The 24182-nt window shown below is 34.6% G+C and overlaps 1 protein-coding gene across 4 annotated transcripts in view; it reads left to right on the top strand.

Annotated features, from left to right (window-relative positions):
- The window catches only part of LOC110373964 (ATP-binding cassette subfamily G member 4), a 33720-nt gene extending 10487 nt beyond the window's left edge, over positions 1 to 23233 (top strand). The window contains exons 1-8 of one of the 4 annotated variants that reach the window (XM_021331466.3): positions 2032 to 2183; positions 11055 to 11239; positions 16954 to 17259; positions 17525 to 18099; positions 20072 to 20269; positions 20561 to 20959; positions 21171 to 21271; positions 22023 to 23233. In XM_021331466.3, coding sequence (XP_021187141.2) covers positions 2154 to 2183; positions 11055 to 11239; positions 16954 to 17259; positions 17525 to 18099; positions 20072 to 20269; positions 20561 to 20959; positions 21171 to 21271; positions 22023 to 22523 — 2295 coding nt within the window. In that variant the 5' untranslated portion in view covers positions 2032 to 2153 and the 3' untranslated portion in view covers positions 22524 to 23233. Of the gene's footprint in view, positions 1 to 2031; positions 2184 to 8143; positions 8288 to 11054; positions 11240 to 15848; positions 15965 to 16953; positions 17260 to 17524; positions 18100 to 20071; positions 20270 to 20560; positions 20960 to 21170; positions 21272 to 22022 lie in introns of those variants that run through there. The other 3 variants (XM_049840296.2, XM_021331468.3, XM_049840297.2) reach the window with 3 other exon arrangements.
- The last annotated feature ends 949 nt before the right edge of the window (positions 23234 to 24182 follow it).

Below are 24182 nucleotides of genomic sequence, written 5' to 3'. Positions count from 1 at the left end.
GCCGTATTACATATAGTACGGACCTACTTATTTTCTCATATTTCGATGGTTCTTTTAATAAACGCAGTAGGTAGGTACAGTTAGGTGGGTAGGTAAGCGCCCCGGCGGGCGGCCTCTGGCCCAATGCCGTAATAAGTTTTGCTAGTGTCGACATAGGCGAACCTCCCAACCTACCCTCAAAGATTATTACTAGTAGGAGTTGATAATTTTTGTGATCATGGCGAGAGTATGTTGTAAGGTAGACGAAATAAAACTCGCACATCAAGGTTTCTGTAGGTAGAAGCAAGCTTAGATCAGGGACTGTACCAACCCATTACATACAAAAATATTTTTTTCGCAAGTAAAGAGTAATAAGTAAGTACCTATAAGTATATGTATGAATAACAAAATTATAAATTGCGGTTTCTGAAAAAGTTCGGTATCTCGTTCAAACGAATTTCCGTTGAAAGAGTTTATTAACCTCATGTATGCCACATTAAATATTTTATTACTATTGGTTTATATTTCATTTTTCCTGTTTTATTCTCAACAATAAATCAAATAATTCGAGTACCACTACCACGTTAGTTTTATGCGCATAAAAAAGTTGACGACCCTAGCGCGACCGCCGAGTTTAGGCATGAAAAGTGAAGTACATGCATGAGATTGACTTCTGTACCTATGTATTTTGTGCTGCTAGCCTCGAGAAAACGTGAGGGTAAGACCATTTTAGTAGGTCGTTATTTCGATAAGGCATGCAGGAAAATATGCTAGTATAAAATTATCGGCTCTATCGAGAGAGTTAAAAACTGATTTCCTTTGAGGAAAGTCTTCGGAAAATTAATCTGTATAATATTTAAAAGTGTGTTGCATTTGTTAAATATTGTTACATCCAAATATAGCTTCTGTTACTTAATATCTTTTATCTGCCAAGTCATCAAAATAAACAAAAATATTAATTATACCTAATTTTGCCAAAAATACGACAGTATGCCTTTATCATATTCATCATATTATTATCATGATAGACATCAAAGATATGTACCTAGTCTGTTTTATTTAGCCACAAAGATACGTAGATATGTTACTTTATGAGTTTTCCAGGGCGTGGGAAGTTTCTAAATGAAATGCTATTCCTGTTGCCATTGTTATCTCTTCTTTGTTAACTAAATTAACATTTTATCAAAAGAAAGCTAGATACTAAATTTAATTTTCAATATTGTTGACGATTGTACTGTTAAAGATAATTAATTTTGCTATCTGGTGCGTAACAATGATCACCAGTGAAGAATGTTCCTAATTTAATGTATTCATAATTAATTCAGATTAATTATAGAATAATTATACTCGTCCTTACGTCAGTTATTTTAAACCCTTCTTCGTCTTTCGCGTTGATTTCATTTTGAACAATTATATTCCCATCTATATTGAAACTTTCATTTCGATTGCCAATAGTTTTAATCAATGCTTGGCGCTCACTATTGGGCCAGGTGCTACCACTGTCCTCAATTCCAACCTATTCTACTTAGTTACTATGTATAGTGCTATGTATACATCTATGTATTATGTGATACCACGCATGCGTTCCTTGACCGGGTAAGCAGATATGCAGATTTTGCCAAATTGGAACCTGATATTACTTTTGGCATCAGTGTAGGGTGTTAAAGTGTATTATCTATGTAGGCATGGTTGCCAAGCTTTCTCCTATCTTTATGTGCCATTGATTGTTTGAATTTAGATGTCGAATTATCACTATCATTACGTTTAGGTGGCTTAGGAGTATGAATTAGTTCATCATCTTCCTTTGCCTTACTCCAACTATGTTGGGGTTAGCTTCCAGTCCACTTGAATGCAGTTTAATTTCACCGTTTTAAATGAAACTGATTATCTTACTTTCACTGCCCAGTCACTGGGAAACGTAATCTTCCTAGGAAAAACCGATTGTGAGAATAAAATTCTGCGAATTTAAATAATTTGAGTTAATCCCCAATAGGCAATTCGTATTATCCTGCAGTCTGACGTGTATTGTTATCAAAAGATTTCCGATAGTTACCAAGCGGGTCTACGTAGGTATACGTAGGTGCTTGATTTAGATATATCGCTGTAAAGTCATTTGTCATAATTAGTGCCAGTGTCCGCATGTGAAAGACGTGGTTTTGGTGCGAAACTGTGTGATGTTGAACTTAAGCGCAACTTGGGTTCAGGTTAGTTCTGAATATTTTAAGGTTCTTTTGGGTTTCATATAAGAAGTGGCCCTCGTAACCCCTTATATTATATTCGTGATTTTTTTATGGTCAATTTTACGCGATTTATTTGTACTTCATCTAATGTTTTTAAACTTTTTGCTGTAGTATTTCGGTCTGTTGAAAGTCTTCCAAGCATCGAGACCTATTCAGTTTACGTCACAGCCAAGTTTTATATCCCTTCTAACGAGAGTAACAGCTTTTTGATGTTTCCATTAACTGAATGTCCTAAATCACGCAGCTGCAAGCTGTGAGTACCTATAGTCTAGATACTTTCTTAAAGAAAGAGTGAAATATTTCAAGAACATTTTCTCCTCCATATATTACTTATTGAGGATTATTTTTGGGATCTGTTATTTCTTTCTTCCAGTCTTACGCAGGATATTGCCACGTACCGTATCAGGAAAGCCCGCAATTGAACAGTTGTTAACTCTCCCGCGCCAATAGAAAACTAGGCTAGCAATATGTATCGAAGGGGTCTCCGTAGGTACTTAGCAAATAGTGTTTTTTCAATATCAATAATGCTTATTGGTTTTTGGTTATTTCCTCGTTTTGTGCGAGGAGTTTCGAGATCTTCGTAAACCTATGGAGAAATACAAGTTGTCTAAATGCTAGTCATTATTAACAAGCTCTTCTTCTATTACATTGTTATCATTATATCATTAAGTCTTTACTATCATTGTCATTTTATCCGTCTTTCTTTTATCATATCCATAATACGTGGGTGGTTTAATGTTCAACTTAATATGTATTTAAACATAACTTTCTTTACATGAAGCTTTCTCATGAGGAAGGTTGACCTTAACTTCTGTCCAAAAAGTTTCTGCTTTAATATTTTAATGAATAACTTTGTCAGTTGGAAATTAATCTCATTTGTGCGCAAGGGTTGTTTTAGACATATTTTGTTATTAGTTTATTTTTAAAGAGTCTTCCTTATTCAGATGCCTAACGAAGGCCTAGATCAGTATTTTTAACCTTATTCTATTGACACAACCTTGTTGCTTGCTCTATTTGTACTAAAACCTCTAAAATGTCTGCTATAGTTCTAAAGTGTACAAAATTTTCGGTCATAAAGACAATATGTGCTCCAGCAATAAAACTAGGTAACTATGTCTCGGATCTCAGTTTCCAACTATAAAAGCCAACATAGGAAGCTATACTTGTATCAACAATAAACTTGAACAATCTTGAAAGTTAGACGATAATTATTTAATTGATATTCATGATCACAAATGAAAAATTAACACTGGAAACTCGCGACGGTTCACAGGAAAATTCATTAAAAGCTACTGGAACTTTTGGGTCAATGTCAAAAGTATTTGTAGACACGACAGCAGATAAAGACAAAGAATTTCAAACAGGCAACAAATATTTAAATACCAAGTACTATTCGTTCAATGAACTCAAGTTGATCTTTAACTAAATTGTAGTTCACGAACCTCGGCAAAGACACGGAAATTATTGGATCAATCGAGTTACGATTAAACGAATTTCTGGTAACATTAATCGAGATAGGTTCAATGTCTTTTAACCTAAATTGCCTTTTTAGTTTCAAGGCATATTAACCGTTTTAGCCTATCTTAAGCAATTGAGCTTTGTTGTATCTAATTCGTTCCTTAGTTTTATGAAGACGGTATCGCTCAATGACGTTAACATTTTTGCGTGTCTTTTGTAGATTTCCAGGACTAGATTTTTCTTCATAACCACGTTGAAAGCGTTCATTCAAATATGTAAGTAGATTGAAATGTTTGAATCAATTGAAATATCGTGAATCAGCAGTTTGCAGCTCGAAGTATCCGTCTATGAATGATAGTTGAACTCAAAGGGCAATTTGGTTCAGCATTCGGTTTCAATCTAATATTTGAAGATCGGAAACCTCCATGTTTTCTGTTTGTCTGCAAATGCATATGAGATGCAAACATGGTCTCCCACAATTATGTTTTTATATGGGAATCATGTTTATTCTGAAAAAAAAAGACATCAACGTGAATTCAAAGAATGTTGCTTCCATCACAATCGAAGCCTTATAAATTGAACTGAAAATATTTTCGCGCAATTTCTTAACCTATTGTATTCCTTTACTTCTATTGGTTTCCTAACCTTTTATTATCACGGTTTGGTAGAGAAGTTGAATTTAAAATTTTTGAAAATCTTTCATGTTATCGTTTTGCTATGCAAATTACAAAATGCTGACCGACTTATCATTATCAAATCAACATGTGTTGGATGCGGATTATTTTGATAAAACGGGGTATCTAATGAAACTTTGTAACGATGATAATTATTATAATTAACAACACTAATTTTTTTTTTTTTGAGATATGTGAGTATATTGTTCGCTGATACGAAATCAAAATTTCGGAAATATCTGTGTGTGATTGTAATTTTTTCGTGAATATACTAGAAATGAATGTTCTAGCTCTTGTTAAAGATTTTACTTACTCAATTATATACTGTTGTAATCCAATACTTTTGTTACACGTGCCTTGTTTAAAGTAGGTAATCCAGTTTAAGTCTGGCTCACAAAATTAGGGGTGAAAGGTGAGCGATGTAAGTCTATACCTAACATCCAACATGGTGGTTCACAAGTTTCTTAGAAATATTGTTTTATACAGACTTTGAAGCTTTATACATTTGATAATTGGAACGGATTCCTGTTTCACTATTATGGATACGTTGTTGAGAGAAAAATATACTTGTGAGTTGAGATTATTGTGGACAATAACTTGTTATTATTTTACAAGTCTCACAAATGTTTAAAGAAATACCGGAAGAGCCGGTTACAACGTGGAAAATATTGAAACAATATAAGAAGAATATACAATCAGGTATTTACAGATTGTAAGAAAAATTCACGCCATGACAATATTAATAACCTTGTTGGTGAAGGTCGTCAAGCCACAATAAATGATTCTGGAGATATTGCGAGCAAGCCTGACGGGCAGATTGATGACAGCTTTGATTTAATAAATATTATAGCTTCAGTTTATCATGGAAACGATAGCCTATATGCCAGTTTACAACATTATCCAACACATCATTGTATGTTGAAAACTGAAATTTAGTTATAAACTAGCATCGACAGACTGTAGCCAAAAGTTGTATAAATTATTTTGTAACGACAGACCGCACCAAAAGGAGCAAGTTTTTTTTTCTTATACCAAATTGAAACGTCAAACAGCATACGATTTATTTAAAAGACTATAACGACGATAAAAACCCTGAATTATTTTTGTTATCCACGATTATATTTTTGTGTAATAGACTACAGTATAGTGTACTTTTAAAACTGAAATCAGGTCTGTAAAGTTATTGTACTGTCGAGCAACTATTCGTGAAATGCTCGGTATTTTAGTTCAGTAAGCTTTTCAGGTGAATCTAAATGGAACCGTTTTAAAGTTGGCTTTCATAGCAATTTTGGGTACAACTTCTATTTTAGTGTCGTTTATATATTTGAATTCATGTTCAATATTAAGTGTCGTCTTTCGCTGAATTGTTATAAAGTTTTGATTCCTTTTCACCATTTCGATTCAGTTTATTATCACCTGCTTTATGCGGTTTTACTAGAATTCTAAGTTCCCTAATTTAATTTTTGTCAAGTACTGCCTTCATTACCTAGATTCTTTTGTTATTTTTCATTATGTATACTTTTACTACTATTTCATTAATCATTTTAGTAATCTTCATTTAGTTTATCAACCAGCGTATGTTGACTAGCATCAATATGATGCAACTCATTAGATCTGCGAGATAGCTTATGTAATACATTCTTACGCAACACGCTATCATCTGTTGCATACTAAGTTGATTGTTTGATATTATTCTCACCATGTCTATTGACAAACATAGCATTTTCTTTATCAACAGTTACTGTTACGATACCAGGTTTAAATCATTCATATTCATTATTTTATTGGCTTGGTTTGAGGATATGTCCTTGACCATATTATGGTGATTATTGTTGACTTAATCAACATCTAACCTTTTGAATTCTGATTCAATGATCTCCTCATCCTTAATTTTGATTTCAACCTTTCTTTCCACTTTGCTTTTATCACAAGGAACGCTTTCAATAAATCTGAATTCGGGTTCATTTACTGAAGACTTTTAGTAATTAATGACAATATGTTCAGACAAAGAAAGGCTGTGTACGATAACATTATCTTAGTACCTACTGACACACTCATGCACTTGTATCTTATCAAAGCTTGAACAAGATTTTCTTTAAGCTTCTGCTTGATGTTGTTTCAATGTGATTTTTAATTAGCTTGAGTTATTGGTGATCAATAATGGTTTTATATTCCACGATTTGTATAATGGTTTCAACACGACCTTTCACTTTGATGACTCATTTCAATGTTAGTCATCAAATTCATTATTCTTCTATATTTTTTAATATAGAAAGTCTTATATTTTGCTCCTTAGTCTCCTATTGATACCTATCATGAAATGTTGTCTATCAGCACGTACCTATTACCTACCTAATGAATCCTTTGCTGTAGCTTATCTTTCAACAGCAAAAAGACTTACAATGGTTATTTGCAAAATATACTCTATTCATAATTTTAAGTTTTTCATTCATATCTACATCAAATCCGTATACACAATATGTGGAGAATGCTTCCAGCTCTGGCGAGACTTCGTGCCCACGTCATAACATCTCCGCAATACAATGAATGAGCGTCGTTTGTTAGAACAAAGTGTCTCGGCGACTAATTGGAACATTTTAAAACATGACGTCATAAGTTTTCTTTTTATTTTCTTTCCTATGATGGTTTCGAAACTGTTTAATAGGTAGGTAATTATATTATCTTTCTGTATGTATTCACCAGACTACGGAACTATGTATAGAGTCCCGAATTTTTGGGAGGCGAATGTGGGGCCAAAGCCAACATGCTGAAGCCATTTTGAGACAACCTTAATAATAAATTTGTAGTCTGAGCTTAAAATTTGAATGCACAATGAAATAATGTAAAATGCACTTAAGTAGAAAGTGTAATAGGCTTTTCTGAATGCATGAACTGTTTCACTCAGTGCTCGGGAAAAACCGAGGGAAATTACTAGCTAATGTGAGCAAGAGTGACTTGTAATTTAGGTCTTGAATCTTAATCTACGTGCTATGCCTATGTAAATATGTAGAGAGGTAAAAATGCACATAAATTAACTTTATAGCTATGCCTTATTTGCATTAAGTAAATAATATAACTGGACTAAGCTGATTCATCGTCCAAATGAGATAAAGAGACATTTTAATTCTTATCTCTTTTACAACATATTTTTGTAGGAATTTTATTACCACTACACAGTGCAATTGATTAATGATAAAAAAATGTATTTTAATAAATCCCGTGAATGCAAACAGTGTGGGTGCAATTGGATTAACTGCATCGTTACTGTTGACCAATCAGAGATCGACAGTAGGCCCTCTGTGTCCATAAGCTCAAAGATAACAGTTACCGCATTGTAAAATATTTTGTTTGCTTTTCATTATTTTTTGGGACAATATTTTTTTCGATTTTGGTAACTAATTCAAACTTTTAGTTTTTGATGCATAATTTAAAATTTGCATTTTTTTTTATTTGTAAATGTGTAGATTTAATTTGACTCAAAATATTGATTTATGATCCTACATACTTACCTACTAGTTGAAGGCTACTTTTTAACATAGCTATAGATTCAAATGCCAATTATTTTCTCAAAAACATGAACGAACGGAAAATGTAGGCTATAGCAAACTCTTTATTTTCTTTGTCTCAGAAATATGTAAATACGTAACTACATAGTTACGAAAGTATCTAGGCATAACCACTATCAGTGATAATTAACATGTTCAGTAATCTCAATAATCCTTCTAAACTGCCACAGGTGTTTACCTACAAAGAATATTAATAAAATATAGCAGCTGCTACTATTCAGTATCTATGTGATTGTCACCTAATGATCATTGTTGATTAAATAAGTCAAAAACCTTTGTCTTCTAATTTTCTTTGTGTTAATATCGAGAAACAAAGTGAACATCTTTCATGTATGGATATAATTACGTCGGTTTGGGCACTGGAAGAAAGGTATGTGGATCCCATTATGCGTATATGAATCATAGGTACAGACAAGCTCATCAACCTTCCTCAAGCTGTCAAATCTTTAATCAATTATCAATCTTATCACAATAGTGGAAGGTTAATGTTCGATTCGCATCTATACCTTTATGAATCGTAGGTTCATGTATGAAACAGAGTTACAAGGAAATAATTACCTACTATAGGTATATTTACGCAATGAATCGGGAGTACAAAAACTACTGGTAGGTAATAATTGTCCTGAAACGACTTGAGTGCAAAAATTCTCAAAATATTATTACATAGAGATCCAAATGACCTTCTGATAACCGGTACCGAACAGATTGTATAATAAAAAAAACCTGATTTACGAAATGATGCATTTTTAATTCTCTATCTTTTGTCTTTAGTGTCATGTTGTTTAACACAAACTGTAGATATGCAAAGATCAGAATTGGCACCATGGAAACTAATGGATTGCTATCGTTTTCCCATCTGGCTAACGTCACTATGCATCGTGTTATGAATACTAAGTGGTGTCGGTAGTTTCATTGAATATCATATGCTTGATATTAGATGGGTCGTTAGCTGAGGTTTTTCCTTTTTATTTATAGTTGTCGTTGTCCGTTAATATTGAGTGGACTGTCTTTCTTTTCGTTTTGGATAGATACTGATGAAGGGACTTTCGGTTTCACTTCTAGCGAAGGAACTGTCATATAGAACTCAGTTATCAGGATATCGGGTTAACCTCGTTCATCACTGTCGATTTTATAATTGGCGCTAAATCTACGGTCAGAATGGCTTTCGATCTTTTTCAGTAAATCCCTTAATATCTTTAAACAATCGCGAGCGAAAAATTACTGTCACGAAAATTATCCCTTGCATTTAATAACTGTTGATTACATGTCGAGAACACTAATTTATCAATGTGAGTGGTAAACTAACAACTCAAAGTAATAAGCGGTTTTATGGGAAATGACGTACTTTGTTACTACACGTGTAAAGCCTTGAGGCTTACAAACGGAGATTCTTTGGATTAAAGACTGAAGAAAAAAATGCTTAATAAACAAACTTGCTTTAATAAATACCAGAATTTTGTTAAATGGAGAGCAAATAGTAAATGGTACATTGGTCCCATTTCTTAGTTTCATTAAAAATAAATAATGCTGAATATTCCGTGCCCGAAATAGCTAGCGACTAACCGTGGGTGTTACGTACATATTTAAGAGCTACAAGGAATACAGTAGGAATATGCAAAAAAGAAGAATTTAATTTCCTGCAAGTGGTTCTTGTTAAATTAGATATATCGCTGAAGACGTTGCATTTTAAAAACGTTCCAACCAGTAATTTATTTTTAACCCTTTATGTGTTTTGAAAAGAATTGACCTTCTATGCTACTTTTTGCCTTTAGTTATCATTTAATTTTTAAAATAAACTGACAAAAATACCGATACCTATAATTAGCACCTTCAAGTAGCATCTAATGATTTGTTTGGTTTCAATACCTACTAGAGTATTTTGTTATTGTTTGTACACCTTTTAGTACAATGAAAATACCTCAGTAATTTTCCGCCCACAGTTTATGTGCCTATTGTTATTTTCTTCCTTTACGTCATTCACATAGTTTTTAACAAAATTATTGTTAACTTGACAGCCATAGTCATCATTGCTATCTGTACCAGTTTACGCAACAATAATAATAGCCACCTTATCTCGATCTAATTTTACACCCATTCAAAGAATATTTTTAACTTCCAAATCGATAAAAGCGTGGAAACATTCTAACTCTATCAATAAATCACGAACTAGTTCTATGTTTGTTCCATCCATTTTGTTACCAATTCTGTTAGTGACGTCATATGTAAGAAAGTCGATAGTCCTACGTCGAACAAATGTCGCGGTCATTGTAACTCCCATATAAACCACGTCATATTTCCTATTTTTGCTCCGCGGAACGGAAAAATTACATCGGTTATGGGGTGTCCCTTGGTTTCTAAGGGTGTTTGTTTTATGAGTACTCCATTACTGCGTATAGAAGGAACTGTTTTGTAGGCTTTACCTACTGGTAGATCTACGTTGAGCTGAGTCTGACCAATAGTTAGTCTGTATTCATACTCTAGCTATAAGAACTGAGAGTTTCGATAAGCTGAAAATAATTAACACGATATTTTGTGGAACGATACTCTTTGGTTTACCTCCAGGTTTAATCAAAGTCTTTCATAAACTTTTAAAGCCATACGAACGAGATTTTGACACAAATTTTAACAGATTAACCCAAAGGGAGTCGTAGCATTAGATGCTAACGTTTCTAAATGTCACCTGTGTTTCGTATCTAAATGGTCATTAGTTTCTTTAACACCTTAAATATCAGATTTTTATGTTTGTATTTTTTGCTGCTACTATATTCATTTGTTTTGTCATTCCAACATTTTGATGCGCTTGGCACTTTTGGTTAGTGGACGTCTAAAAACAAAACCAGTTTCCATCACTTTGACTGACATTTTATGTCCTGTCAGTAAATGGTACAAGACCCTTCGTCCAAGTGACTGCTTATATTTTATCTTTTAAAGCAGTTGCGTTTATTTTTGTCTCTCTTAGCAATTTACTTGAACTTGGCATTTCAGAGTTAAACTTATCTTCTTTTTTTCTATCACAATATGTTGTTCACTACCTTTAGTTTTGATTTCTCAGTTACGTCATATTTGTATGATCTCTGATTTTGTATAATACAAAAAATTTGCCAATTCACTAAAACGTTTCATTTCCGTAATTCCAGGGCCCAAAATCACACGATGCCAATGCAGCGATGACGTCTGGCCTAAAAATGGAGTCGAAGGGCACTCAGATCCACCTGCCTCTGATGGGTCGCGGCAGCCGAGGAGAGCTCAACGATAAAGTGACCTTCGCACAGGTCAAGTCACCGCCTTACGCTGAACAGCTCAATAATGGACAGCTGTTGGGGTAAATATATTTTGTTATTTAAGTTAATCTAGACTTCTCACAGGGGGTGCATTGACGCCCACAGCCGCTGTGTTCTTCTGTTTTGGATTCATATAAAAGAAGAAAAAAAAACGTGGCAAATAAATAAGAAAACGTAAGAAAATGTAATTAGGGTTTGTAATTAGGGAGGGGCAAAGAAAATTAGTCTAGAACAATATCCCACAGTAGGTAAATAAAGTAATAAACCAAAGTAATTTAGATACAAATTCTGGTTACTTATAAAAGCCACATTTGTTCTTAAAAGTCTATGATGAAAATATATCAGCTAAGTACAATTTATATAACATGTTATACGAAGTTTCTGAATCCCTCGGTGAGGGACGGAGAGAGAATAATAATCCGGAGCAGTCTGGAAAAGCCTAAAACCAATTTCAGTTTACTTATAAGTTTCTGAATGAAATGAGAACGGGACCGCTGGTGTTTTGATGTTGCATATTAGATTGAATAACGGTGAGGATTACACAAGGAATTATAATAATTTGGGAGTCAAAATTCGAAGCGAGATTTGTGATAGTCACCGTTAGGTTACGGATACCTTAGAAAATGAAAATTGACTTCTGAACAGCATAGTATAAATAACAAGTATTGACTAGAATGATTGAGAAAGTCAAAGAAAAATAAGAGAATGTCGAAATTGTGTCCAGACAGCCACATCTGTCGGCACTTAGATCTTTTAGTCGGAAAGGATGGCGTGATAACCGTGCATAAAATAAGATACATTTTGTATTCAGCAAGCTCTTCTAAACTTCAAACTAGACTTTGTATCGTATTCTCAGTAGGTACCCAAAAGTTTTTGTTAGCAACAAAAACTTGAAATGTATGCTTATCCGTTTCTTCAACGTTTGGACGTCATTTGGGCATCTGATGTATGTTATTAGCTTGGTTACAAGTATAAAATATATTTTTCATGAGCTGCCGTGTCCATGTTTTTTTGGGTCGGTCACAGGTTCAAGGCTGGAATTATTTAGGTTTTGGGTTGACGGAATTGTTTGGCAGTATTTGCATGTTTGATCTGTAGCTTACGTTTGCCAGTCTTGGTATTATTTAGGTCATTTCATGGAACTGCAAAACACCTATCCAATGTGTACTTGGTGAATTTTGGTGTCAAAAATATTTTAATGTTTCCTGCTATTGTATTATTCAAGTCAAATATTAATAATAATTTGATTTACATTCAGTAAAAGGTTTATAAGTGTAGCCACTTATAAATAAACGTTCAGTAAATAAGCTTATCAATTAAAAGTTTAAGTCAACATTTAAAAACGTAAACCTGATTTCACCTCAAGATGAGTACATACACTTACGTTTTGGCGCAGACATAAAATTTTAAACGAACATCACGGCTGAGAATTTTAATTAAGGACAACACATTTTGTGCTTTAAAACGCTGCCTATCCAGGGAGAAGGGTTGAGGGACTAATTTCCAGCCATCCTGTATGAAAGCGAGCGTAAAATAAACGTGATGGGGAAAAACACGAGTGAAACCGCAGACTTGGCTGTCGCCATGTTTGGAAAACAGCCAAAAAATAAAGGTACGAAGCTACAGAACAACATTGCGTTCATTAATAATACGGATTCAGGAATCGTGAAAGAATAATAACCGTTATAAGTTATGGTAGAAAAAATATTAAGTAAAGCTGTCGATAGTTAGAGACATTTAAAAATAACATTTATCGATTTAGGTACACCAACGCAAACGTTCATTGATAAAATATCGAATTGAAGACCGAAATACAATAATTCTATTGATGGCCTCAATTACAATTCAAATAAATAGCTTCAGCAGTAGGCTATCCAAATAATTGTTTGTACTAAACTAGCCCATTTTCAATAGAAATTACTTGACATCAATCTTCTTATGCATCGATAGATACTGAGAAATTATGGCTACTTACTTATAATCCAGTAATTAAGTTCTGAGTGCTCTTCACGTTACCATTAGAGCACTCACGCGAAGTACTTTATGATTGGCTTTTAATTTCTGCAATTAGCATCGTAAAGGTGATAGAAGTATTTTTAGAAGCCGCGTAGGACGTGAATGAAATTATTTTTGCTCTTCTTCGCTAACAGAATTAATAATCTCTGGCTTTCGGCTGTGCTTGCTTTTAAATTGGTTTTGATGGTATTAATAGTCTTTAAAAGTCGAATCCATCAGATAATTTGTTTGAGGCATCCTCTGGTATTTAGTGCTTTTATCGACTTTAATTTTAAGTTTTTGATAGTTTCTTTTGAGTTGTATCTTATTACTATCTATTTACAGCTTACAAAACCAAGTTTTCTAAAACCGTGAACTTATAAAATATGTGGTTTACCTATATCGTCCTTAATTTCTTCAAAATGTATTACAAATGTTTCTTCCGCTTCCACTCTACGACTATTAATAGTACAGTTGAGTCATTCAGTAAAGGTTGCTGGCGATTGTACCCACTTTTGAGGTTTCCCTCCTTGTTCACTTACGTATACATAAATCCGTGCTGTTACATGTACATAATGTACCTATTTCTTTTAATCTTGTTGAAGAACCATTTCTCGAAGTTTGGGTACGATGTGGTGTGTTGAGTACACTTACGTGAGCTTCAACATATCATTATGGTTTACGGGGTAAGTGCCATAAGTGATTAGTTCTTTTTATAGATCAGCTCGGTTAGAAATGATTGCGAAAGGGTAGGACGGCCTTCTCATAACTGCTCTTATACATTTGAATCTGAAGAGGAAACAGAATTAAACTGACATCATTTTTACAGTACCTTAAAACATTTTTAAGGCTTACACAATCGTTCTAAGATCACAAATACTTGTTACATTTACACCGTTTTCTGCAAAGTCTGTAATATCGTTTCCTTTTAAATATTCCGTTTCCTATCTACGGCTGCTTTTATATTTTCATGAACAAGATTCGGCGTAAACATTATTAAGGCGTCGGCAAGGTTTGTTGGAACTACGCCTTTGTCCCTCCCATTACTTAGCTCGTTAATTTTATATGATATTACACTATTGTATGTTTCAAGGCTGTACGTAATACCTTTGGTAACTTCAAGAGTGTTATTATTACTTGAATCGCGTTAAACTTGTTTCGAATGTGGTCATTTACTGTATTTTGTTGTAGTACTAAAACTTTTGTTATTATAGTCATGGTAACAACTAATACATGCCTTCCATCTAATTATGGATCTTTCTTATCAACGCCATTTATAAGTACTATCATTAGGCCTATGGTTTATATAACCTTTGCCAAATCAGTAAATTCATCTATTAAATCCGTGACATTTATTTTGCTTCTCGTATCACCAAATAAATCGGGTCCTTCATTGTATAAACACCCGTTATTAATGGGATGTCACTCAGTATGTTCAATATTCGACAGTTCAGCCAAAGCATCAGCTCTTCAAGCGCTATTTGATGAAAATATATTTTGTCAAGGGTTGTTGAAAATTGATGTGACCGTTATATCAGTTTCAATGACAAAACGCGAAAATTGGAAATTAAAAAGCATTGAATTCAATATGAATATGATATTTCGCAAATTAATCTGCTTCTTTTTTCCATTCTAATAAAAAAATCTTTTAGTTGTATTTACTGCTTAAACTTTTTTCATATTAAAAATTCTATTATTCAAAGCGAGTCTACTAACTGTGTTGTTAACGGGATCCCACCGGATGCAATATTCAGTTGAAACTTGTGAATTGAACAACACTTGACGTCAATAGCTCCTACACTATTAATGAGATAACTGTTAGATCACTTCGTAAAAACAACATTTAAAACTGTTGTTACTGTTTCTTTAACAAGAAAAATAAACTTTACGTTTACATATTTTTCGGCAAATAATTTTAAAGCTGTATTTTAACGTTAACGTTTATTTAAATTAAAATAAATACTTCAACAGTTATATTTTGAGTTATTAAGACTTATAGTATTTTGATTTATAGGTATGTTAACAGAATGGTTTCCATTACTTTTATGGTTTGTTAAATACCGTTGTCATGTCGTACCGTACCATTAAAATTCCCATAGGCTTGTTCGGGACATGCAATGGTGCATTAAACGACAACTATTTTATATACAACTTCATAGTCATTTACTCAATTACGTTAGTGTTTGTTATACATACCCTCATGTACTCTAATGTTTATACTATGACTTACACCTCTGCATTTATTTATAAACACAAATCCAAAATATTTGTAAAAACAAATTATAGTTATGACAACACCTAAATGTTTATCAAAAGATTTATATCCGAAACCGAAAATAGGACAGCAAGGTTTCATTTTTGTTTGAATTTTAAGTTAGTGCCAAAAAAATATTTGAATAAGAAAGTCCATATCTGACTTGATATCTCTAATTTTATTCGTATTCTGGCCTTTTGTATCATAAATATTATACTGTGTCATGATGTCACAATGATAATAATTGAATGGAACTCATCCATTACGAAGTTCGTGATATCTCTGTTCCGTTTCCGTAAACAATACTATCGCTTATTGACATACATTATTCAAGTAATATCATATTTGCGATGTTAATTATTAATTAGTTCATGCTTGACGTTGTTGGTTAGCGGTTGTATGAGCTTTTGCTCCTAAGTTTTTTTGTAAACCGTTTACATGTTTTGTGGTTCATTAATGTGATTCCAACTGGCAAAATTATGTATCCTGTGACATATAATAACTTGTTGCCTGAAAGGTATTTATTGCATTATTTGTGACAGCTTTTGTTTGTTCATATTAGTGATTTGTAGATTTTCTTTGTTCACCCCTAATGCACACTGTTGTGCATTAGGGGTATTTTTAATCAAGTGTAATCTAGGTTTCGAGGTTAATAAGGTTAATTCTAGATTAATAAATTTAAGTCTCGAGCAACCCAAAGTTCTGAGATAAACAGTTTTTTGACTGCTTGATAATTTCTTATGGTATGATGCATTATTCCTTGTCTCAACGAATAAGAAGAAAGTACAGATCTTTCGATAATCTTCAGTAGGTAAACATCCAAGTATCGCTGGATTCCGTACCTACTGTTTCGCAATTCCAACAATGCCAGTTGGCACTCTCCCAGCGAGTTGTAAATGACTGAATAACTGACATGACAGCGCGAATTTATGCCGTAAGCACTCAGAAATGGCCGTGTTTGGAACAATTATAAAAAACCTACCTGTCCTGAGCCCGAGGAACTCCCTAATCATATTACGTCAACTTTTTACGAAATCAATTTACTAAGTCTGTAATAAAAAGCTGTAGGTAACTTCGTAAAATAGCTGTGAAAGATTTGTAGTGTGCTAGAATAGCTTTTTGTAACCTTAACCTGGAATCTAATGGCAGGGAAGAAAATAAATGTTCGAGTGATAGCGCACATCTCGTAAAAAGAAGGTCTGATTGTAATTAAGTAGCAGTTCAAGGTTACACAATTTGCGATTGTGGTGTAAGTGATAATGATTATGAAGCCGTCTATGTAGAAGATAATATAATACATAGTTGATAGTGTAATGAAACACCCAGACAGTCTTCATTTAGACTATCATGATGTAAATTGAAGTCTATTTTTAGCTGTATTACGTTTAGAAGACAATGAAAATAAAAACAGTTTTGCGCTGTAACTAAATTGAAATCCGATTGAATTGAATTTTAAATACGAAATTACGTGTTTGTGTAAATAACTTTTATTTTTTGTTGTTACAGAGGCTCACAGATTAACCTGTGCAACGGTGGAGCCGGCACTACAGCCATGACGGGCCTTCCAAAAATACCCAACGGGTATGGAGACCAGAAGAAACCCATGGCTTCGCTCACACACCTCCCCAAACGCCCTCCAGTAGACATCGAGTTCTCAGACCTCTCATACTCCGTCAGCGAGGGAAGAAAGAGGGGCTACAAAGCTTTGCTCAAATGCATAAATGGTACATTTAGATCTGGTGAATTAACTGCCATCATGGGACCTTCTGGAGCTGGGAAGAGTACGCTTATGAATATATTAGCGGGTTACAAGTAAGTATCCATAATAATACAGTATTATTCTTGAGTAAATTTATTCCGCGTTAGATATTGATGTCAGATAAACTGTGGGTCAGGTTTTGTGTGCATGTACAATTGTACACAAAACCTCTGAATGACGTTAGTGCCCTAAGTTATGACGCATGAGTGTCGTATAGGTACGCATTATAATACAACATTGTTATTCTTCTTGTTCATGGCCTTGATAGTAATTAATATCACCTTTCTTTTGCATTAATGTTACGCTTTCTGCTTTCAGAACGTCCAATGTCAGCGGATCAATACTCATAAACGGCAAGGAGCGAAACCTGAGACGGTTCAGAAAGTTGTCTTGCTACATAATGCAGGACGACTGTCTGCTTCCCCACCTCACGGTCATGGAGGCTATGAACGTTTCGGCGAATCTAAAGTTAGGGAAAGACATGACAGTCACTGCCAAGAAGATCGTGATAGATGAAATTTTGGAAATGTTGGGGCTCGCAGAAGCAGGGGACACGAGGACTATAAACTTATCAGGCGGCCAGAAGAAACGGCTGTCCATAGCTTTAGAGTTAGTTAACAATCCACCTGTGATGTTCTTCGATGAGCCTACATCGGGCCTGGACAGTTCATCGTGTTTCCAATGTATATCGCTTCTGAAGTCGTTAGCGCGAGGCGGTAGAACTATCATATGCACTATACATCAACCGTCCGCAAGGCTTTTTGAGATGTTTGACTTTTTGTACACATTGGCCGACGGGCAGTGTATATATCAAGGAAGAGTTAGTGGTTTAGTGCCGTTTTTGTCATCAATGAACCTTCATTGTCCGAGTTACCACAATCCTGCTGACTACGGTGAGTGTTTATTACTTTAATTCTTTATGTCTTGTAGTCTCTTAAATCAATATTTTATAAGTAGTCTAATTATCCTTGCCTAAATAGGTTTCTTAGTGGCATTTAATCCTTCAACACAATTGCAGTAGTATGACTTCAGTCAAACATGGAAGCACCCGATAAAATGTAAGGTCGGTTGTAGGAAATTCAATACTTGATTCTTAAACAAAGACTTGTCACATAAGTAAATATGCAGGAATGTTATTAATTCACGCACTTCATTGTTCAATAGTGTTTCACTAAATAGTTAATTATCCATGCTAATAACATGGTGGTAATTTGCATTTTCTTAATCGTCTACTTGTCTCATCGCTGTAATTACCTCTTCTTCACTTTCACTATATACTATTTTAGTATTTCCTGTAATAAATTGGGTCATTAAATAAATAATCCTTTGGATTGAGGATCACCTAAGATTTTGATGACAATCTGTCTATTCTGTTCCTAGTACGAGTAAATCATTTAAGTCTTTCTACAATTTGGTCTGGTCACCTGTTTATCGTGGTGCACCACAAATAATATGAATTCAAATTTTCATCACTAATAACATATATTCCGTGTATCTGTGCAAGCAAATCGTCCGTTATTGAAATACCACAATTGCGATCGAAGTTTGTTTATTGGCTCAACGAGTTTGTTCTCATTTGAAGTGGAGCGAGTTATTTGAGTCGTAAACAGAATCATTAACTGTTGAGATCACATGCATCTCCTTCAAAGTTTTTTGTCCCAGTTTGCAAAATAATTAAAAGAAGTAGTAAAGATTTAAATATACCACCTGTTACTACCTGTGGCCTAAACTGTACCGCGTTAATATCACACACATTTTTCATTTCGTTTTGCTCTTAGACTGTTATTTGCCCGAAGCTGATTAGAAACTAACCTTTATATATTGGGCTATCAATTCAAGGATATTTTGGACTGATAGGTTAACTCCAGCGATAACCTTTTTCCCAAGAACAAAATAAAAAAAAACTCTTTCATCTTTGTGTGGCTAGCGGTTGCTACATAATGTTATTATATGCTTTACTCATGTATTTGAGTTAAAAACCTGACTTCCAGAGTAGGTAAAGTAATTAAAGACCCTAACCAGATTACAGTAGCAACAAAAAACATGGGAAATAATAACGTAACCTGTTTCTCTGCGTACCATGGGACGGCCTTGTCATTTGTTATGGGATGAAGGTTAAATTTGTTGACGCTTATTTTTATACGGACTGTAGATTGAGGAAAAAACTGTAGTGATGTCGTGCCGGTAATTATATACATTTTAATTATGTCGCTTAAAGATATTGAGATCTTGTATCTACAGTTGATCGTAATTTTAATGTTTTCTAAACCTAAGAATGAATGAATTTAACAGTAATATTGATCACGAACATGCTTTAAACCAGCTATCAAGTTAATTATAAAATCTGTCATTAGGTATACAAAAAAGGGTGGCAAGGTCTAGCTTAGACATTCTAAGGCCCGTGACCTAGAATGGTACACAAACATGGGTTTGGATACAAAACTTATACTATAGCGTTTCGAAGAAACCGGTATGTAATGACCGGCAGTAAAATTGGATGCTCTTTGTTGAATTTCCTTATTGTGATATCGACCTTAATCTGTACCGTAACTTTTTAGCGTTGCAATAACCTACTTAGTTGCGTTGCTCGACTTTATAACTTCTGATGGACATAAACCAGCAGTTTTCGTTATTTGTGCTCATTTAACTTTAAGTCCCAAAGATAGATCTTCCAACATTGTTGTTTGTGGGGTCACGTAAACGTTATAATTTACATGTTTGCACCTTTTTCTGGACTTAAACTCTTTCCTAGCTTTTATCACAAACGCTGGTCAACAAAACTAAAAGTGTACAGAAATAGACTTAACGTGAAGTTTAGACTTCTAATAAAATTTTGTTTAATGTGTGATGTTTCTTCTATTCCAGTGATGGAAGTAGCCACAGGCGAGCACGGAGACTGGGTACACAAGCTAGTAATGGCAGTCAACAAAGGCAACTGCGGCCGAGGCCAGTCTTCATCATCATCATCATCGTCATCCGTACCTCAGAACATGAACTACAATAATCAAACTAGCAAGAACAACGCTCAGAAGGCAGAACAACAAGCTCTTGCTATTACGATAGGTAAGACTATCAAATAAGATAAAATTGCAACTAAAAACAACACTGCATTCGAAAAATATGCAGACAGTTAAGAGAGCCAAGATTTTTCTTAACATTAAATGTAATATAAGCACGTGAATGTTTTGACTCAAAATATTAAAAGACGATCGCTATGCAATTCATCTGAATGGGGAAAGAATTTTGAGTCTTTGCCAAATAGATCAATCCAACGATGTGGATTTATTTAGCGCAAATACTTCATCAAGGACACACACACCTCTAGTTTCTTACCAACCTTATTCTTCTTTTCAGATAAACCCACCTGCACTGTGATAGACATGTCGGAACCAGTCCTAAATCCTGAAAAGCAGAACGCTTTACCCAACTCCACTAACCTAGCACCAGTTACCTGCACCACCTCACTGCTCGATTCAAGCGAAAGCTTCACAAAGAAACCTATTAAGACCGGCTTCCCTACATCAGGGTGGAAGCAATTCTGGATCTTATTGAAACGTACTTTTAGAAGCATTTTGCGGGATCAGATGTTGACGCACTTAAGACTCTGTTCTCATACGGTGGTTGGGCTGTTGATTGGGTTCCTGTACTATGATATTGGGAGAGACGCTGCGAAGGTTATGAGCAACGCTGGCTGTATATTCTTTACTGTGATGTTCACTATGTTTACTGCTATGATGCCTACTATTCTTACATGTGAGTATTATACTGACCTTTACATATTAGTTGCTACATATTTGACAAGTGTTTTGTACGATTAGTGTCCACGCTATTGTTATGGACTTAGTACAATTCCTTGTGAAACCCTTTTATAAAGATCTAAAATATTATAATTATAGTTTTTACAAATAGGCGCTTTGTTCATTTCTAGAATAGTATTTTTATGATATCTCTGTTTTTGTTACAGTCCCTACTGAGATGAGCGTGTTTGTCAGAGAGCATTTGAACTACTGGTACTCGTTGAAAGCCTTCTACTTCGCTAAAACTATGGCGGATCTACCGTTCCAGGTAAATACTTTATTTTCATCAAGACTTAAACTTAGGCTTCTTAACAAAGGGTGTCGTATTTTTCGGGTAACTGAGCCATGGAGGTCAGATAGGCAGTCGCTCCATGTACTCAGCTGCATCTGGTTAGACAGGAAGCCGACATACATAGTGAGGAAAAGGCTAGGCAGATACGGTATTATTGGACCTAGAATTTTTGTAGGCAAAGATAGAAGCACTATAAATCAATACAGATAAAGATACATAAAATAGTTAGGAGGAAAAAAATCACATATTCAAACTATTTACATAAAGGTATTTACATTTGAGAGTCAGTATCATTAGTCCTGTTACTTGAACTTTGGCTGGAATAATATTTGTCGATACAATGTAGACATGGCAACAATTACTATTGATAGAGGAACCGATACTTTACTTGACTTCAATCAACAATTGGTTGTGAAATATTGACATTAATCAATCGATCAATGTCAATTCGAAATTATCGATACCCTAATAATTGACTAGACAAATATACCGTTGTTGACTTAGACAAAGCATTATAAATGAACACCTGTGTTGATAGGTATCTTTTCTAATCATAAAACATACGTAACGATGCACCTGTGTATTATCTCCATCAAAATACAAACAATAAATCTTGCGAGATAGCAGAGCTACTGACTGATAAATAATCTTATTACGTATTTCTACCGTAGAAAGGACCTCATTGGAATAACAATTAATGGAATTTATGAAATTTCGTTCTTTCCAGATTGTCTTCAGCGGCGTGTACGTGATGATAGTGTACTTCATGACAGGCCAGCCGATGCAGACGGACCGGGTCCTCATGTTCACGACCATTAACATCCTCACGGCCCTGGTGGCGCAGTCCCTCGGCCTGCTCATCGGGGCCGCTATGAAGATCGAAACCGGGGTCTACCTGGGTCCAGTCACTACCATCCCCGTAGTACTCTTCTCAGGCTTCTTTGTTAACTTCAACGCCATACCTAGCTACCTGCAATGGCTTACTTACCTCAGCTACGTTCGATACGGGTTCGAAGGAGCCATGCTGTCAGTCTACGGTTTTGGAAGAGAAAAACTCCACTGCTCTGAAGCTTATTGCCACTTCAGGAATCCTAACTTGTTCTTGAAGGAAATGACTATGGACAAAGCGAACTTTTGGATCGATGTTGGCGCACTGAGCGCACTCTTCATCTTCATTAGGGTAATCTCTTATTTAGTGTTAAGGTTCAAATTGAAGATGATGCAGTAGGCGCATGCACAAAACGATAAGCTTCGTTGGCGATGACATTTCTTTCAATTTGTCGATTTTGATGGAATCGGAGTTAAGTGAATCTTTGCGTGGTAGCGTGTTTGTGTACCAAGAGGATATTATGAATCATTCCTAAGGATAAATTATTATGTTTAAGTTTGAGCTTTGTGTGGTTGCTGATGAGGTGTTCAGACTCGTAGAGTATTTGAGAGTTTGTTTTTTAATATAAACGTGTTGTCACAGCTAGCTATGCTTTAATATTAGGGATGTACTTAATGGGGTATGCCCCGTATAGCTCAACGGTCTTAAGTCCGATTCTATTGCAAAATTCTTTGATCATCACGGATTCTGATAGCAAGTTCGTAGTTTTAATAATAAAAAATAGTTTTCGAAATACTTTAGCTTTTTAGTACGCAGATAAAGTATAGATTGTTTATACGTACCCATAGGGATAGTTGTTAAGGTTTTATAGGAAATCGGGCCCATGACTTAATTTTTAAGTTCCTTATTCGTGATTTTTCATATGTTAGTTTACGACTCATTTATAACATCACGCGTAGGCGATATCAACTTGTATGTACTCAACATTCTTAGGTATTTAATTAGTATTTTAAAGTACCTTTCATTACGCTAAAGATTTTTTCGTAAATCTCTATGTCTATCCTAATTACCAGTATTTATTATTAAATAAACGACTGTGATTTTTATAATTTTGTTGTTTCAATTTATTCCTGGAAATACATCTCTATGTTTATTTTATTTCTCTATTCAACGACAAAGAGAGATAAACAGAATGATGAGGTAAAGTAAAGAAAGTCCATATTAATCGTAAAAAAAAATGCAAAAGAAAGGCCGCATACCAGCGCCACATGCTACACGTATCGAAAATTCACGTCGCCACAATCGTTGCGCTACAATTCAGCTTACTACAAATGAATTGTATTATATACGCACATCGGAAGCACAGTTGTAGCGTGGCACCGCTTTCAGCATGTCGACTTCATCTTCTGATGACGACGATTTCTTGATGTGGCGATTCATGAGAAAAAATAAGAGGTTATTTAAAAAGATAGGTACTAACCCTTTTCATTTAATTTTTCACCAATCTTAGTCCAAATAATTTCTGTAATCCCTCTGTCACTATAATCATGTAGTGTATGATTGTATAATATAGGGCTTTTTCGACATCTGCTGTAAAATTCAATGTTGTTTTTCATTTTCTCAAACCAACGCGACACAAAAAACGAACAGGCTCGATCTAGAACTATTGTAGAGCGGATGACGTCTCGCCACAAATGTTTCCTCGGTGTGCGTGCTCATGTAGGAATATGGGGGTGTTAAATGTGTCGCATTTCATATGTGGCGCTACAATTGTGGAGAAACAATTGAATGACTGATGTGCAGCCTGGCTTAGGTACAGAAATACCAACAGTCCTCAATATTATGTATTCCTATTCTGTAGATATACTTGTGTTTGACAAATAAATTATCTTCACCTTTATCCTCTTCTATAAAAAACTCCAGTGTATTAGGTATTAAACCATAAATAATTTATAGCAGCGCCATCTATTGTCAATGAGCTAAACTTTCAGATCAAAAGCATCTTTGCTTGCAAATGGACGAAAAGTTTCACACTTTCTTCAACAGATCATGCTGATT

The sequence above is a fragment of the Helicoverpa armigera genome, chromosome 13 (genome assembly GCF_030705265.1).
Source record: "Helicoverpa armigera isolate CAAS_96S chromosome 13, ASM3070526v1, whole genome shotgun sequence".
NCBI classification, from domain to species: Eukaryota; Metazoa; Arthropoda; class Insecta; order Lepidoptera; family Noctuidae; genus Helicoverpa; species Helicoverpa armigera.
Note: the sequence above shows the minus strand (reverse complement) of the source record. Positions and strands in the feature narration are given on the sequence as shown.